At 33.5% G+C, this 17,387-nt stretch overlaps 1 protein-coding gene across 2 annotated transcripts in view; it reads left to right on the top strand.

The window, feature by feature from the left end:
• The window catches only part of VPS13B (vacuolar protein sorting 13 homolog B), a 775,748-nt gene that overhangs the window by 304,032 nt on the left and 454,329 nt on the right, over positions 1-17,387 (top strand). For both annotated transcript variants that reach the window (XM_036830846.1, XM_036830848.1), the window contains exon 20: positions 14,119-14,228. In XM_036830846.1, the coding sequence (XP_036686741.1) occupies positions 14,119-14,228 (110 nt within the window). The remainder of the gene's footprint in view (positions 1-14,118; positions 14,229-17,387) is intronic.

The following is a 17,387-nucleotide window of genomic DNA, read 5'->3' as shown; positions in this document are numbered from 1 at the left end:
AATGAAATTAATTAGTTAAAAGGTATTGACTTTTTATTACCAAATTCATATGCGAAATTGTTATAGTAAACTCCTACCAGCAATGTGTTAACAGGGGTCAGCAAATTTTTTCTTAAGGGGCCTTATGCTATACATATTTTAGGCTTGTGGGCCATATAATCTCTCTAGCAGCTGCTCAGTTTTGCTGTTTTAGTACAAAAGCGGCCATAGACAACATGTAAACAAATGGGCATGGCTGTGTTCCAAACTACTTTATATTTATTAAAATAATTTTACTAAAATATCTCATAGTCTATAGACTGAAGCCTGTGTTACACTATCAGTTTTACCATATCCTTGCTAGTATTTTGATTTAAACTTTGAAAATTGTATGTCTAGGAGTTTTGGAATTAAATTTGACAAACTTATTTAAAATAGTTTTAAATCACATCACTCAAAGCTTCAATGGTTTTTTTAAAGTAATGAGGTAGTATGAAATTAATATACTTTATAATTGTGGTTGGTTTTAATAGCTATAGCTATTGCTTGTGTTCTGTATTTTATATACTTGCTCCACATTAATCTTTGATGTTACAGAAGATTCTAATCCAATTTGAACTCCAGGAATATTAATGACTTCTTAATTCTTTTAACGGTTGGCAACCATGAATTTGAATTAATACTGGAATCCTATGCGGAATCCAGAAGTCTTTGAATTTTAAAGCTTCTAATTTTGTCAACTAATCTTCACACCCACGTAAGCTTTGTAACCTTGAGAACTCTATATAAGGCTAAAGTTACCTGCTCTTCAAATTTATGTGTATCTTGTAGTGTTTTATGTCTGAGTTACAGAGGAAAGATATCAAAACTGGAACCATAGCAAGGTAGAATAAAACATTGGCATATTTCAGAGACCTGCTGTTATTTATGGTGGTCTATATGGTATAAATAGAGTAAGATTCCAGATAACCATCAAGTGCTCTAGTAAGTATTTTTGGAAAATAGTGAGTAGGGTAAATTAAACATGCAAATTTATTTTTTTGCCTCAGCCATTGGTTTTTTTCCCCCAAAGGCAACTCAAGTTGGGGGAAAAATCATTTTAGTTTCAGGTTACTTTGTGAAAAACATAAATATTGGGGATTTGTTTATTTTGATACATGCGGATAAGCAATTTTCTAAAAAAAATTTTTGTTTATGTTTGAAACATGGTGATCCTAGGGTTCTTGTGTGAAGTAAGTCAGAAAGAGAAAAACAAATACCGTATGCTAACACATATATATGGAATCTAAGAAAAAAAAAAAAAAGGGCATGAAGAACCTAGGGGTAAGATGGGAATAAGGACACAGACCTGCTAGAGAATGGACTTGAGGACATGGGGAGGGGGAAGGGTAAGCTATGACAAAGTGAGAGAGTGGCATGGACATATATACACTACCAAACGTAAAATAGATAGCTAGTGGGAAGCAGCCGCATAGCACAGGGAGATCAGCTCAGTGCTTTGTGACCACCTAGAGGGGTGGGATGGGGAGGATGGGAGGGAGGGAGATGCAAGAGGGAAGAGATATGGGAACATATGTATATGTATAACTGATTCACTTTGTTGTAAAGCAGAAACTAACACACCATTGTAAAGCAATTATACTCCAATAAAGATGTTAAAAAAAATAAATAAATAAATAAAAAATAAAAAGCAGCCTTACTTTCGGAAAAAGTGAAAGAAATAAGTTGGCTGGAGAAGGATGACTGATGGCATGGAGGGCAGTGTCCTGGGATTAAAAGAATGCTAGAAATCTATCCTATGATTTATGCCATGAGATTTTAAATGAAATGAGGAGTAATGATATTAAGTATCAGAAAATACATGCTTGTCGGGTTTTGGTTAAAAAAGCATTGCTTTTAATTTCCAAGTTAAGATTTATCATTATTAATAAAAAATTTAGTAATTCAAAGATTTCATAATTAAGTCAAAATGTATATTCTGTCTCCTAGTTAGTTTGTTGAATATTATCATAATTTTGAAAGAGTCCTTTCTAACCACTGCTGGTACATGGAATTTAAAAACTATAGACCCCATTTAGTGTGGATGACTTTGAAGATTCTTCTTTCAGTTGATTTTAAGAATCATTATAATAAAAAACATTTATTAAGTTTCCTGCTATTATCTATAAAAAGAGATACATGCATTTGATCCTCAATTCTGTATGCTTAAAATTTAAGTCAGATGTAACTTCATAGAGTCAGCAAGATTAAAATGCTAAATCAGTACATTATTAATTATTTAGAATTAAGCATGATCAGAGATGATCAGTATTGGCTTTAAAATACTTAAACCAAACTAAATACTGCTTTATTCCAAGTTGTACATTAATTCATTTTTTATGCATCATTAATTCAAAAGGTAATTCTATCATATTGTTTGCAGTATATTTGCAGTGCTCATAGCCTTAGGTTATTTAATATATGCTAATATAATTAAGATGTATGTTGGAGTTTTGGGCCTATATATAAAAGAGATGCAGAAATATTTGAAATGAATCAAACTGTCATATTAGTAATAGAAAAGATTTTACTGAGGTATGTGAGTCAATGATAATAAATTTTGTAGTTATGTGTTGATTTATAATCTATATTTTGATTATATTTTCCAGTAAAACAAAATAAACAAAATTTATTTATTTATTATTGAAGTATAGTTGACTTACAGTGTTGTGTTAATTACTGCTGTACAGCCAAAGTGATTCAGTTGTACATATATATACATTTTTAATATATTCTTTTCCATTATAGTTTATCATAGGATACTGAATATAGTCTCTGTGCTATACAGTGGGACCTTGTTGTTTATCCATTCTATGTATAAAAGCTTACACCTGCTCACCCCAACCTCCCACTCCATTCCTCTCCCAATCCCCCTTGGCAACCACCAGTCTGTTCTCTATGTCCATGATTCTGTTTCTGTTTCATATATAGGTTCATTTGTGTCATATTTTAGGTTCCACATATGTGATATCATATGGTATTTGTCTTTCTCTTTCTGACTTACTTTACTTCGTATGATCATCTCTAGTTGTATCCATGTTGCTGCAAATGGCATTATTTAGTTCTTTTATATGGTTGGCAGTATTCCGTTGTGTATATATACCACACCTTCTTTATCCATTCATCTGTCGATGGATGTTTAGGTTGCTTCCGTGTCTTGGCTATTGTAAATAGTGCTGCTGTGAACATAGGGGTGCATGTATCTTTTTGAATTATAGTTTTGTTCTGATAAATGCCCAGGAGTGGAATTGCTGGATCATATGGTAATTCTACAAAATCCAGTTTAAAGTGAAGAATTGCTTTTAAAAATTATTTTCTAGTTATAGGATACCATATTTGTTTACATTGATTTGGTGCAGGATACGGGGATGGGGATTCTGAATAATGAAAATCCTGAGTAAAGAACAATGACACACTGAAGACAAATAAAAGAGAGACTTTTATGAGATCTGGTAATTTTCTAAATGGTTTTTACTTGTGGTGAATCAAGTTTTTGCTTTTGTTTCTTACATGAACCAAATTTTTCACTGAAATTCAAAATTTTGATCAGGAAAAACGTGGATGTAGTTTCATGGTTTTAGAATATAAGTAATATAGTAATATATTATCTTTATATCATGAAGTGATATGTTTGTTCTACCCTGGTTTATATACAGTATACCCTGGTTTTTATATAGTATATCACTGGTATATTCACCTACATACACCTAGAAATATCACTATTTTATCTTTAAGTATATATTATATATAAGCATGTTTTATGCTTACACTGTTAACTATTGTTATGTTATATACTATTCTGCACTTATTTTTGTGTCATTACATACTCTCTACTTCATCGTCTAATAGCTGAGTGGTGTAACATTAAATGATTATAATTTGACTGTAGACATTGTTTTTTTTTTACATATTTTCATTACTGTAAATAATACTACAAGTGAACATCTTTGTGCATATATATATATATATATTTTTTAAACATCTTTATTGAAGTATAATTGCCTTACAATGGTGTGTTAGCTTCTGCTTTATAACAAAGTTAATCAGTTATACATATACAATATGTTCCCATATCTCTTCCCTCTTGCATCTCCCTCCCTCCCACCCTCCCCATCCCACCCCTCTAGGTGGTCACAAAGCACCGAGCTGATCTCCCTGTGCTATGCGGCTGCTTCCCACTAGCTATCTATTTTACATTTGGTAGTGTATATATGTCCATGACACGCTCTCACCCTGTCACATCTCACCCCACCCCCTCCCCATATCCTCAAGTCCATTCTCTAGTAGGTCTGTGTCTTTATTCCCGTCTTGCCACTAGGTTCTTCATGGCCTTTTTTTTTTTTTTTTTTTCCTTAGATTCCGTATATATGTGTTAGCATACTGTATTTGTTTTTCTCTTTCTGACTTACTTCACTCTGTATGACAGACTCTAACTCCATCCACCTCATTACAAATACCTCCATTTCATTTCGTGCATATATTTTAAGAGCATCTACAAGTATTAATGTAGGATTCCAAGAACTAAAATTGCTGGATCAGTGAATTGTACGTTTAAAATTTTAATAGGTGATTCCAAAATAGCCTTCAAAAAGACTATACTAGTTTCCATTTCTTTCAGCAGAGCATGGGAGTGCTTTATTCATCACAGCTTTATCAGTAATAGACTTTAATTCATTTAAACTTCTGTTAATCTATCATTGAAAAATTATCTTATTGTTTTATCATTAATTTCTTTAGCTGTTAGTAATGTTGAGCATTAGTGAAGGCCAGTTGTATTTATTTTGTGAGTTGTCTGTTAATATTCTTTGCCCATTTTCCTGTTTGGTTGTTTTTTTTACATCTGTATTGGAGTATAATTCTTTACAATGTTATGTTAGTTTCTGCTATACAACAAAGTGAATCAGCTATACGCATATATATATATCCCCATATTCCCTCCCTCTTGAGCCTCCGTCCCACCCTCCCTATCCCACTCCTCTAGGTCATCACAAAGCACTGAGCTGATCTCCCTGTGCTATGCAGCAGCTTCCCACTAGCTATCTATTTTACATTTGGTAGTGTATATATGTCAGTGCTACTCTCTTACCTCGTCCCAACTTCCCTCCCCCCCCACCCCCGCCCTTGTCCTGTTTCGTTTTATATCTTTTTTGCTTAGTAATTTTTAGGTCTTCCTATGTCATGAATATTGTCTTTGTTATGTTTTTTCCTAATATTTTGTTCTAGTCTGATTTTTGCCTTTACTTTTGTCTCTGGTATCTCTTATCTTTTAGAAATTCTAAGCTTTTTCCTCTCAAAGCTGTTTGTAAATGCCTTTATGGTTTTAGGGTTTTATGCCATAAATATAAAGTCAGAGGTAAAAAGTTTGAAACACCACAAAGTATTAATTACTGACACTTACGGTTTGAGGTTACCATTAAATCTCATTTGTGAATTCTGTTCCAATTGAGAAATAAGACATAAGAGTGAGAAGGAAACCAGTTATTAACTTAATACCTGATAAAACTGTTTAAGTAACTATTTGATCTGGGGAGAAAAAAGAAGAACACCAGTAAGAAATATAAAATAGCAAGCAGAGTCTTTTTGAAATCCAATTTGTCTTCCTTCTGTGGACCTCAACTGGACTGGAGAAAAACATGCAACCAGGATGAGTTCACTCACTTTGAATTCATGACCAGGGAACACAGATGGGTCTCTCTGAATGTGTCACTATTTCACACATTCTGCAATTTCCTAAAGCACTCATAACCTCTTCTGCCATCCTTATTCTTAACTTATGACATTTTTATATACTGAGAAAATGGAATTGAGTCAGTGGCTAAAATGAGCTCTATAATACTCAGTATTGCAGCTGGCCAGAGAATGGAAAGGGCAGTGGTGGTAAGAAGTGTTAATGGCGGAAGCTAATTTGAATGAAAGGATGTGCAGAATTTGGATAGATGGAAATAAAAAAGTACATGTGTACACAAATGTGTTCAACGTATATTTTTTATTTAATCTAAATTGGGTTTGACAGTAACATTGATGTACGTGTGTGTGTATGTGTGTGTGTATATACATGTAACTAAATAGAATGTTTTAAAGAGGTCTGCTTTATTAACCAACATATTTTATTCTTTGTGGTGCCCTTCATTCCTCTTCTAGAATTGAGTTTCTATCTGGCATAATTTTATTTTGGACTAAAGCACTTCTCTAATAATTTTTAGTAGGGCAAGACTTCGGGTGACAAATTGTTTTTGTTGTTTTGTTTTCATTTTAAAAGGATATTGTCAATGGATATAGAAATCTAGGCTGTCTTTTCTTTTTTTTTTTTCTAATAAACATTACATAGGATGAATATATCATAATTATCTAATTGTTCCCTTCTTTTGGACATTTAGGTTATCATTAATTTTCCTCTAATTTAAATACTATGAATTGAGCAAGAACAATTTAAGTAGTCTTTTTATTTATTTATTTATTTATTTATTTATGGCTGTGTTGGGTCTTCATTTCTGTGTGAGAGCTTTCTCTAGTTGTGGCAAGCGGGGGCCACTCTTCATCGCGGTGCGCGGGCCTCTCACTATCGCGGCCTCTCTTGTTGCGGAGCACAGGTTCCAAACGCGCAGGCTCAGTAATTGTGGCTCACGGTCCCAGTTGCTCCGCGGCATGTGGGATCTTCCCAGACCAGGGCTCGAACCCGTGTCCCCTGCATTGGCAGGCAGATTCTCAACCACTGCGCCACCAGGGAAGCCCTAGGCTGTCTTTTCTTTTAGCACTTTAAAGGTATCATTCCACTGTCTTCTGACCACCATTGTTTCGGATGAGAAATTGTCCTTATCATGGTTCCCTTATGTCTGTTGTGCCTTTTTTTTGCTCTGTGTGATTTCAACATTTTTTTCTATCTTTGGTTTTCTGCATTTTGGTCATGATGTGTGTAGATCTGGTTTTCTTTTCCTTTATTTTTCTTGGGGTTTGCTGAATCTGTCAGTTGATACCATTCATAAGTTTTAGAAAGAAAATTTTAAAGAATCCTTTACCTCTGATACTGTATTTTTCAAATTCTAGGATTTCTGTTTGGCTCTTTTTAATAGTTTCTGTCTCTCTGTTGCAATTCCCCTTCAGTTCATGCTTGTCTACCTTTTTCACTACATTCTTTAGCATATGTATTAGAGTTCTTTTAAAGTCCCTGTTTGATAATTCTCGTATCTGCCACCTTTGGGACTGATGCTATTGACTGTTTTCTCTTTTGATAGTGAGTCATTTCTTTTTGTTGTGCTGTGTGTTTCATAATCTTTTTTTTTTTTTAATTGAATGCCAAACATTGTATGTAAAAAAGAATAGAACCTATGGTAAATAATGCTTATGCCCACAAAAGGGCATGCCTCTTATTTTGTCATGTTTTTGGTGTAGTTGGGTTGGGTTTGGTCTTTGCTTTCTGTTCTGTGGTTGAGCTTGTTCTGATCCTGGGCTTTACTTATATTAAGTCACCCCAGACTTCAGATATTTTTGAGAGCAGGATCAGAATTTTTCTTTTAGTATGGTTTGTGACTTTCACTCAGTTCTCCTGACCTACCCTCAGACTTCAGCATGCCGTTTTCATCTGTCCTTATGGAGGGATCTATCTCTCTTAGTTCCTCTTTTCTTCTCCTAGCACAGATTGCCCTGCTTGGTGCTCACTGAAATGGTCAGAGTGGCTGTGAGATTTCTCTCAGTTCTCCTTCTTTGCACTCAGACTTCATCAGGCTCCATGTACCTGCATCTCAGTGGGATCTTTCTCAGCTGTCCCTTGTTATTCTTATGAGCATTTGATGGAGGCTTGTTGAAAAGGGATGGCAGGTGGGTAGATTCCCCTTGGTCTACGGTTTGCAGAGATTCTAAACTGTCATGTCTGCCCCTAACTAGCTCTAAACATTTGTTAAAAGGTCAGTTGTTTTCTTCTTATCCACTTTCTCTTCCTCCTACTGCTGTGCCAAGAATAAAAGCCACTGTTCATTCCTTCTGCCCTATGAGGGGCCTTTCACTTTTATGATTTTTGTTCATAAAAAATCTGATTGATGAATGTTGAAAAGCTTTGATAGGTTACAGGGCTTGTTCTTATTGTTACAATGGAATAGAGTTCTCTTGTGATTTTCTGTATCCTAAGAGAAGGGGAAATAATTATTAATTAAGTAACATGAGCTACAATACACACATACCTAAAAACCTTATGATTCATTTATACTAAATTTGACAATTACCTTGGATAAGGTTGCCAGTAGTTGGCAGCTCATCCTTGCTCTGTCATTTTTTTAGTGTCTGATTACTCTATCTTGCCTTTATTCCCCACCCTTGTTTTTGAAGTATTGATTCTTCCTTTTTTGTTTATTTAACTATGTAGCCAAATGTTTTGAAATTATTCTTAAAATTAAGAGTAACAGTTTCTTAAGAGCACTATGCATCTAAAAAGTTGTTATTTTACTATAGTTGCATAATAGAAAAATAGTGAGTTTTAGCCACTTAAACTTAGATGAAGATTAATATGTCTGTGTTTTTTGTCTCATTCATTGGTTTAAGATAAATGCAGGGTACTTTTTCCTATTAATAACTTGATATTTTACAGGACAGTCTCATTGGTTGACAAGGTTTCTGTAGCTGATAAGAAGGATGTATGTTTAATTTTAATGCTCTGCAACTTTGGTCTCTAACCCTTACTTCAGTTCTCATTCTTCAGCTTAGGATGTAACTGAAAATGACAGTGGTGCCTTGGTTTAACTAATTGGTAAAGCCTGAATGGAATGTGGATAAGTGAACCATTTTGGCGGTGAACAGAGGAGTAAAGCACACTTTTCTCATTAGTTGTCTCCCAGGCTAAAATTAAACAGAATAATATATTGCCAAATTTTAGTGATTTATGGAGGATCTGTTCTGAGTCAACTATCACACTAATTGTCTGCACACTTATATGTCAAAACTTGTGTGTTATTTTTAAAGGCTGTGTCTCATAAATTGAATATAATATAAAAATATCCCTTTAAATTTAGAAGAACATTATCTCTAAATTATAATTTTAGCTAAGTTGTTAAATTAACAGATTATTCTCTTTTATTACCTGTTTAACATTCATAAAGTTCAAGCCTGGCTATAAGTCATTTAGTCATTTTTGGTATAATGCAATTATGTGACTTAAATGAATATTTGTTGGTGAAGTATTTAACTTTTTCATTATAATAAAATAAGACTTTCAGAATTAATTGTCCATGTGAAAATATTTACCTATTTACATTTGTTTTCCTTTCCCTTTCTCTACCATCCCAATTTTAAAGGTGTGCTAATAACTTACTGAGAAAGTTTTAAAAAATTTACTCAACATGCTTAGTTTTGGGCACATATGAAAAGACTATTAAAATAACTTGCCTCATATGGAGAAGTCCGTAATTCCTTAATTTACTTGTCTTTTGCAGTTTGTATTCTTTTAAATTTATAACTGCTTTGTTTATATAGGTTCTTTTTTGCATATTTTCATCATAATTTAAAAAATAGTTTCTATGTGGCTTGTACTTGAGATGTATAATATTAGAACAAAACTTATCCTGATATATTTACTTTTAAAAATCAATTTAATTTATTCATTTTCTTCTTTTATCATCTTTTAATGGTAACACTTGGTGCAAACAAAAGAATATATGTAAGTTTTGAAGAAAAATCACGTAATGAATACCATTGACTATTTGCTAAGAAGTTGATTGTCAATTTATTTGCTTTTCTATACCTCAGGAGATCTTTCTTTTTATTTAAGGTTCTTTTCTGTTCTTTTTCTCTTCAGTGTTTTGTTTCTTCTTTGTTTGTTTGTTTAATATAGGTTTATTTTTAATTATCCAGTTTGGATTCATTGGGCTTCTTAGGTGTGAGGCTTAATATCTTTTGGCAATTCTGTAAAATTCTCAGCCAATTTTTTCTTTGTTTCTTTTTTTTTTTGGCGGTATCTGGTCTTAGTTGCATCATGCGGGTTCTTCGTTGTAGTGTGCGGGCTTCTCTCTAGTTGTGGCACATGGGTTTTTCACTCTGTAGCTGTGGTGCGTGGGCTCCACGGCATGTGGACTCTGTAGTTGTGGTGCGTGGGCTCTCTTGTTGAGGCATGCGAGCTCAGTAGTTGTCGCGCACGGCCTTAGTTGCCCCGCAGCATGTGGGATCTTAGTACCCTGATCAGGTTTCGAACCTGCATCCACTGCATTGGAGGACGGATACTTTACCACTGGACCACCAGGGAAGTCCCTCAGCCATTATTTTTTAACAATATTACCTCTTCTCATTCCTTAGTAACTCCCTCTGGAATCTAATTAGATACATGTTTGTTCTTCTTACTCAGTCCTCATATCTCTTAACATCATTTTAACTGTTTTCTTTCATTTTTCTATCTCAGATACATTCTAAATTATCTTATTGTGTTTCTTCTATTTTATTAATTTTCTCTTCATCTATATCTAATCTGCTATTTAACCTGTCCAATGAGTTTTTTACTTCAAAAACTAAATCTGTCATTTCTGTAGTTCTCATTTTTCTTTAAAATGTGTTCTTCGCTGATACTTTCTCATTGTTTGTTCCCCTTCATGATTGCATACTTTTGTATTTTAAACGTTTTCTACATAGCTGTTTTTTAAAAAAATATTTATTTATTTATTTGGTTGCACTGGGTCTTAGTTGCGGCAGGTGGGCTCCTTAGTTGCGGCTCGCCAGCTCCTTAGTTGCGGCTCGCCGGCTCCTTAGTTGTGGAGTGCGAGCTCTTAGTTGCGACATGTGTGTGGGATCTAGTTTCTGCACCAGGGATCGAACCCAGGCCCCCTGCCTTGGGAGCGTGGAGTCTTAACCACTGCGCCACCAGCGAAGTCCCCGTAGCTCTTTTTCTGAATTCAAATACCTTCAGTGCTTGAAAGTCTAAATTTGTTAGTTCTTTTTTCTGGCTCTTGCTCACTTACCTTCTGCAGTGCTTGCTGATTTTTTTTGTTATGGGACTCATTCACAGATCTTAATTTGTAGCTGTTATGTTACAATGAATTGGAGACTTTTTTCAAAGAGAAAAATTTATTCTGCATTTTGCTAGTGGCTATAAGGATATTCCTCAGCAAGAAAATCTAAAGCTCATCTACCCCTCTTTTCTGTTGTCCCGATTTTGAGAATCCCAGTTATATTCTCCCTCATGTCACCTGCACCTGTTTTTTAATGTTCCCTTTTCAAAAGTCTTTTTAGTAATTATTTTGGTGTTTACATCCATGTTTTTAAATAACTTGGCTTTTCTTGCTCTTTCTTGATTGTTCATTTTACAGCATTATTCATTGCTGTCTAACTGTGGAAAATGATAATTGGCTAACTTTTACCCTCTTCAGCTCCCATCACACATTCCTCTGATGTACCCATACTCCCAGTAATCAAATGTATGATATTGTTGTATTATACATTTGATTAATAAATGAATTCATTTTTTTCAGAATTTACATAGTTCTGTCTGTAGATATTATTCATGGCACGGTCATGTTTATCCTATGGTTTGTTATCCTTTCCTTTATAACATTTGTTTTTCCTGTATTTAATAATTGTTTGTTGTTTCTAAGTTTTCCATGTACTTGTCACTAATTCACTATTGTCATCCTGGGTCACTTTTTTCCCGTGTTGGATCCTTTGTCTTCTGGATCCCAAAGTTTTTTTCTTGTGGTAATTCCTTCTTTTGACAAAATACATTCTTTATTGTTAACCATGTATTATTTTGGTGTCTTTAATATTTATGTGATATTAATTATAAAATATATTATTGTGGGCTCATGTGACAGCAAGCAGTTCATAGTAATTTAAATCTAATTGTAATTTTATTTCTGTATATGGATTTTAGAAAAGTCTTTTAACTTTTAGGATTGAATTATGTATTCTTGAATTTAAATGAATTTTTGAACTCTATTTAAATGTGTTCAACACATTTCTTTAAAATAAAAAGGATTTGATTAATAGTCTTTCATATTTCAGGACAAATTCTGTTTCTCACCTAGTAACATTTTGATAGAATGAGTTGTTATAAAACAAGAACATTATTCAAATTAGCTCTTGCTATATATACTCATATATCTAGATACTATATTTTTGTTAGTTTGTGGAGTTGATAGTCTCTGGCATAGTAGAGCTGTTAGAATTGTTTGAAAACAGGATATAATTTTGGGAAAGTCTTATTTTATTTTCCTTAATATAATATAGCATATTAAGCCTTTATTCTGTATACTAGTGGTATTTGAGAAATAGGAGAATTTAGGTTCTTATGAGGAATCTGCATTCTATTACAGGAAAAAATATATATTAAATTGTATTTTCCAATTGACTTCAGTTATGACCCCCCTGTTTTGCAGTCATCTTGTATTTAGCTTCTCCCCATCATTCCTTTCTGATATGTGTATTTGAGTGAATCATTGCTCACTAGCACATGCTTTGTTACATGGAAGGAGGGATTGCTTATGTTGTCTCAGCATGTTGCCTAGGAATCTATACCGATTTTGGGTTCCTGGGAGAAGTAGCAATGTAAAGTAGAACAGGAGTACACATGGCAAATTTCGTTTGAAAATTCTGTGCAAAGCTTTGAAAAAGGAGGAAATTTCTCTTTTGCTTGCTTCCTCTCCTCCATCCTTGTATCTCAATCTCTTTGTGGTTCACTTTTCATAGGACTTGGTATTAATACTAATTATACTAATTGTACTAGCTGTTTTAATTATCTGCAATATTATAGAACAAATGGGCTTTTTTCAACTAACCTGAGAATCTGTCTACCATTTATTGTGATTCTTTTTTCAGCTCCTATCACGTGGAAGGTACTTTTTCAGATGCTGGAGATACAGTTGAGAGCAAAACTGACTAATATCCCTTCCTTCATATTCTATACATCCTAGTGGAGCTAATACTATTTTTATCAAAAAATATATGTAGAAATGCAAAATCTTATTTATGGATATACATGACCTGCCCCACATAAATTAAGAATGGAATATTCTGCTTTAGTTAAGTTTATGTGAGCTACTTTTTATTAGAGAGGGACAAAAATGTTTTAGTTAGTAGGATGGAATTGCAACTTGTTACACTTCAGTCTTTGTGTTTCATGTCAGAATGTTAGCCTGCATTTCATCTAGGCAGCTCTCTCTCTCTGCTTCTGAACATTTAAAGCTGTAATTTACAGTGATTTATTAAGTGGTTATAATAATGCTTCCTTTCATATCATGAGTTAGTTCTGTAATATAAACAAAAAAGGGAGATAATATTCCCTTCTCATGGCCAGTATAGAAATTGCTGTTTGCCTAAAAAATAAAGTTTATTATTATTTTTTAAAGGCAAATGCACATTTAATGAGATATAATTCAAATTCCATAAAGTACATTATTTTAAAGTGCATAATTTAGTGGTTTTTAGTATATTTGCAAGGTTGTACAACAATCACCATTTTCTAGTTACAGAACATTTTCATCACTCCCAAAATAACCATATATCTACTAGCAGTTATTTCCCATTCTTTCCTCCCCCCAGGCCCCAGCATCCACTGATCTACTTTTTTCTTCATGGTTTTGCCTGTTCTGGCCATTTCATGTAAGCGGAATTGTATAATATGTGGTTTTCTGTAACTGGCTTGTTTCACTTAGCATGTTTTCAAGGCTTATCCATGTTATAGCATGTATCAGTACTGCATTCCTTTTCATGGATAAATAGTTTTCCATTGTGTGATTCTACTACATTTTGCTAATCCATTCAGCAATTCATGGACATTCATGTTTTCCCACTGTTCGGCTATTGTGAATAATGCTGCTATGAAAATTTGTGTACAAGTTTTTGCGTGGATATTTGATTACAGTTCTCTTGGTATATACCTAGGAATAGAATTGTTGGGTCATATTGTAACTGTATATTTTGCTTTCTGAGGAAATGCCAGACTGTTTTCCAAATTATTTGCACTATTTTATGTTCCCACCAGCAATGTATGAAGGTTTGAATTCCTCCACATCATTGGCAACACTTACTGTTGTTCATCTTTTTTATTATGGCTCTCCTACTAATTGGTGTAAAGTGACATCAAGCTTATTATTTTTAGGAGGAATGTAACAATTTAAAAATCTTGTTTTTTAGGTGCCGTACTTCTTTGTAATGTACAAGGACTAGCAGTTAATATTGACCCTATCTTATACACCTGGCTCATTTATCAACCTCAGAAGCGAACCAGTAAACATATGCAGCAGGTGAGAAATTTTTATAATTCTCTAAATAATTTTTTTTCTTATTTGTTAGAGTTATATATTTCTTCTGTTGATTTTGTTTATGGAGGAACCAGAATTCTTCTACCCCTTTCAAGCAATTATACTCTTTAATTTCTGTACAAGAAATTACAGTTCAAAGTAGAGTTGCATTGATTGTTAAAGGGACTTGGTCTACAATTGCTTGTAAAGCAGATACTTTAGAGAGACTAGGTTAGGTAGTCCTATTTTACTGGCTTATTTTCCCTCATAGTGCCTACATGTTTGTTCTCAGAGTGTCCAATACATAATAATTGCTTAGGAAATGTTAGCTTTCATTTTCATTATCTCTACATTTCTTCTTCATCTGTAGGTTTATTCAACAAACATGCATTGAGTGTGCCTAACTCTGGTATTGGGATGGTTGGTGCAAAATACTTGGGATATGTGTGTGTTTAAAGGGGTCTAAATTACAAAGCAAAAGGAGCTAATTATAGTCTCCTGAATACTTACATGTAATTCTCTATGTAGGTCATGATACTTAAATGTAATTCTGACAGATGGGTTTTATTATTCCCATTTTAAAGATGAAGAAACTGATGCTTATTGAGATTAACTTACCTATTTTCACACATCTAGTATATCTCAGAACTAAGAATTTTTGAGGCCAAATTTATGTGATATTGAATTGCATTTTCCCATTGACTTAATTGTAATTTTGTAACATTCTACTTGGAATAGCTTTGTATTTTTTTTCTGAGGTAACTTAAAGCTAATTTATAGGAGAAAAGTGTATAATTTTATATTTACATAAGAATATAAAAATTAACTAAAAAAGTGCAACCCGTGTCTCAAGGAGCATCTTTTTAAAAGTTTTTCTTCATTTTGTCCTAATTTCATTTGAAACTTCTGCCATCCCTTCTCCATTTCATGCTTCCTTTTATCAAATACTTACAGAATACAGTGCAGTATGCTAGGTACTGGAGCTATAGAAACAGAAATCGTGGTTGAGAATATCCCTTCCTCTAGAGGTATTTAGTGTATTTGATAATGTGAAGGAATATAGTAGTAATGCCATTCTTGGTACCTCCCTTGGTATCCATAGGGGATTGGTTCCAGTCCTCCCTCCCCTGTGGATACCAAAATCCACAATGCTTAGGTCCCTTGGTGTAGTACAGTTGGCCCTCTGTATCCTTGGGTTCCAGATCAACAGAGGGCTGACTGTAATTGCTATGTTAGATGTATTTACAGGAGTATATGAAAACATAAAAGGAAACATTCTCATGATCAGGTGAGGATGGGTGTTAGAAGGAGGAATTGACAATTGAGCTGAGCATCATAAAAGTAAGCCAGACAAGGAAGATTGTTCTAGACTAAACTGTGAGCAGAGGCAAAGACGATGGAGTAACTTGGCAAGAAAGGGACCTTCAGTGTTTCCAGGCTAGAGCCAAGTGTTCTTATAGAGACTGGTAGAAATTGAAAGCCAATTCATAAAAGATTTTATTTGTAATGGTAAGTGTTTGAGACTTTATCCCAAAGGGTACAGAGGAAGTATAGGAAACTAATATAAATAGACTTGGATTTTAGAAAGTTTAACACAATATGGAGTATGAGTAATGGAGAAGTTAGGACTAATGGCAGGGACAATTTGAGAAAAATTTAGTTGTAAATTTTTTTTCTTACTGAGATATAATTGATATATAACAGTATATTAATTTCAGGTAGCAACATAACAATCCAATATTTGTATATATTGCAAAGTCACCACTATAAGTCTAGTTAACATCCATCACCACGCATAGTTAAATAATTTTTTCCCTTGTGTTGAGAAAAGATTTACTCTCCTAGTGACTTGCAAATATACAGTACATATTATTAACAATAGTCATCATATCGTACACTACATTTTATAACTGGAAGTTAGTACTTTGCCTTTACCCATTACACACCCCCCTCCCCCAATCCCCCTGTCTCTGGCAAACACCCTCTCTTCTCTGTATGTAGAGTTTGATGTTTTGGGTTTTTTGGGTTTTGTTTTGTTTAGATTCCACATATAAATGCGGTATTTGTCTTTCTTTGTTTGACATAGCAGAATGGCCTCAAGGTCCATCCATGTTGTCACAAATAGCAAGATTTTCTTATTTTTTAGGGCTGAATGATATTTCATTGTATTAGAAATTTTTCATTGGTTATTGATGCAGTTATCTCCAGTACACCATAGATATCCCTGAATTTCAGGTAGCGTTCTAGCAGCTTAAGTAAATTATACATTTGTTTGATTGATACCAAGTACCTTCAAAGATTTTGATTTTTTATTTTATTTTTATTATATTGGTTCATAAGTATTTTTAAGTTAAATATAAATATTTCTCTAAGTTCAAAACTAGTAGTTTCATTTAAAAGATAAACTAACAAATACCCATAATCCTAATCATTCAGAGTTACAAATAATATTGGGATAAATATCTTCATATTTGCATTTTTCTTTAATTATTCACTTAGAATATATTTTTAGAAGTATAACTAGTAACTTTAAGCGTGTGGTTTAGCATATTTTAAGGCCTTTGTAATATTGCCAGTTTGATTCCAGAATTGGTGTACAGTTTATATTTTCGTCAGCACTTCATAGTATTACTATTTTGCTACAGTTCAGCATATCTCAAAAATATGCTTTGAAAATGCCTTTAATCTACTATTTCAGTTCTACATTTTCTCCAACATGGAAAATTGAGAGTATAGTTGAACCCTATGACCTTATTGCCCAGTTTCAATACCTGTCAACCCATAACTAATCATCTTCACTTTTAAAATCTGTTGTGTGAAAAAAGCCTAGTATTCAGTAGTGGTGAAAATGTAGAAAATGGATGAACTCATATACTACTGTTGTGAGTGAAAATTAATAAATTTGTCAGTGTCTAATAAAATTACACATGACTGTAGCCTATGACCCCAAAATTCCACTTTTTGATAGAGCTGTGTTCTTACAGTGACATTCATATGAGCCTAAGGAGTCATGTATAAGCCTGTCCCTGCAGAATTCTTTGCAATGGTGTAAAATTGGAGACAACCTAAATGACTGTCTCTAACAAAGTAGATAAATAAAGCGTGGCACGTTAACATGATGTATTATTTTTTTGTTAAAAATTATTCAATAGGTTTTAGTAT

The sequence above is a fragment of the Balaenoptera musculus genome, chromosome 17 (genome assembly GCF_009873245.2).
Source record: "Balaenoptera musculus isolate JJ_BM4_2016_0621 chromosome 17, mBalMus1.pri.v3, whole genome shotgun sequence".
NCBI lineage: Eukaryota > Metazoa > Chordata > Mammalia > Artiodactyla > Balaenopteridae > Balaenoptera > Balaenoptera musculus.
Note: the sequence above shows the minus strand (reverse complement) of the source record. Positions and strands in the feature narration are given on the sequence as shown.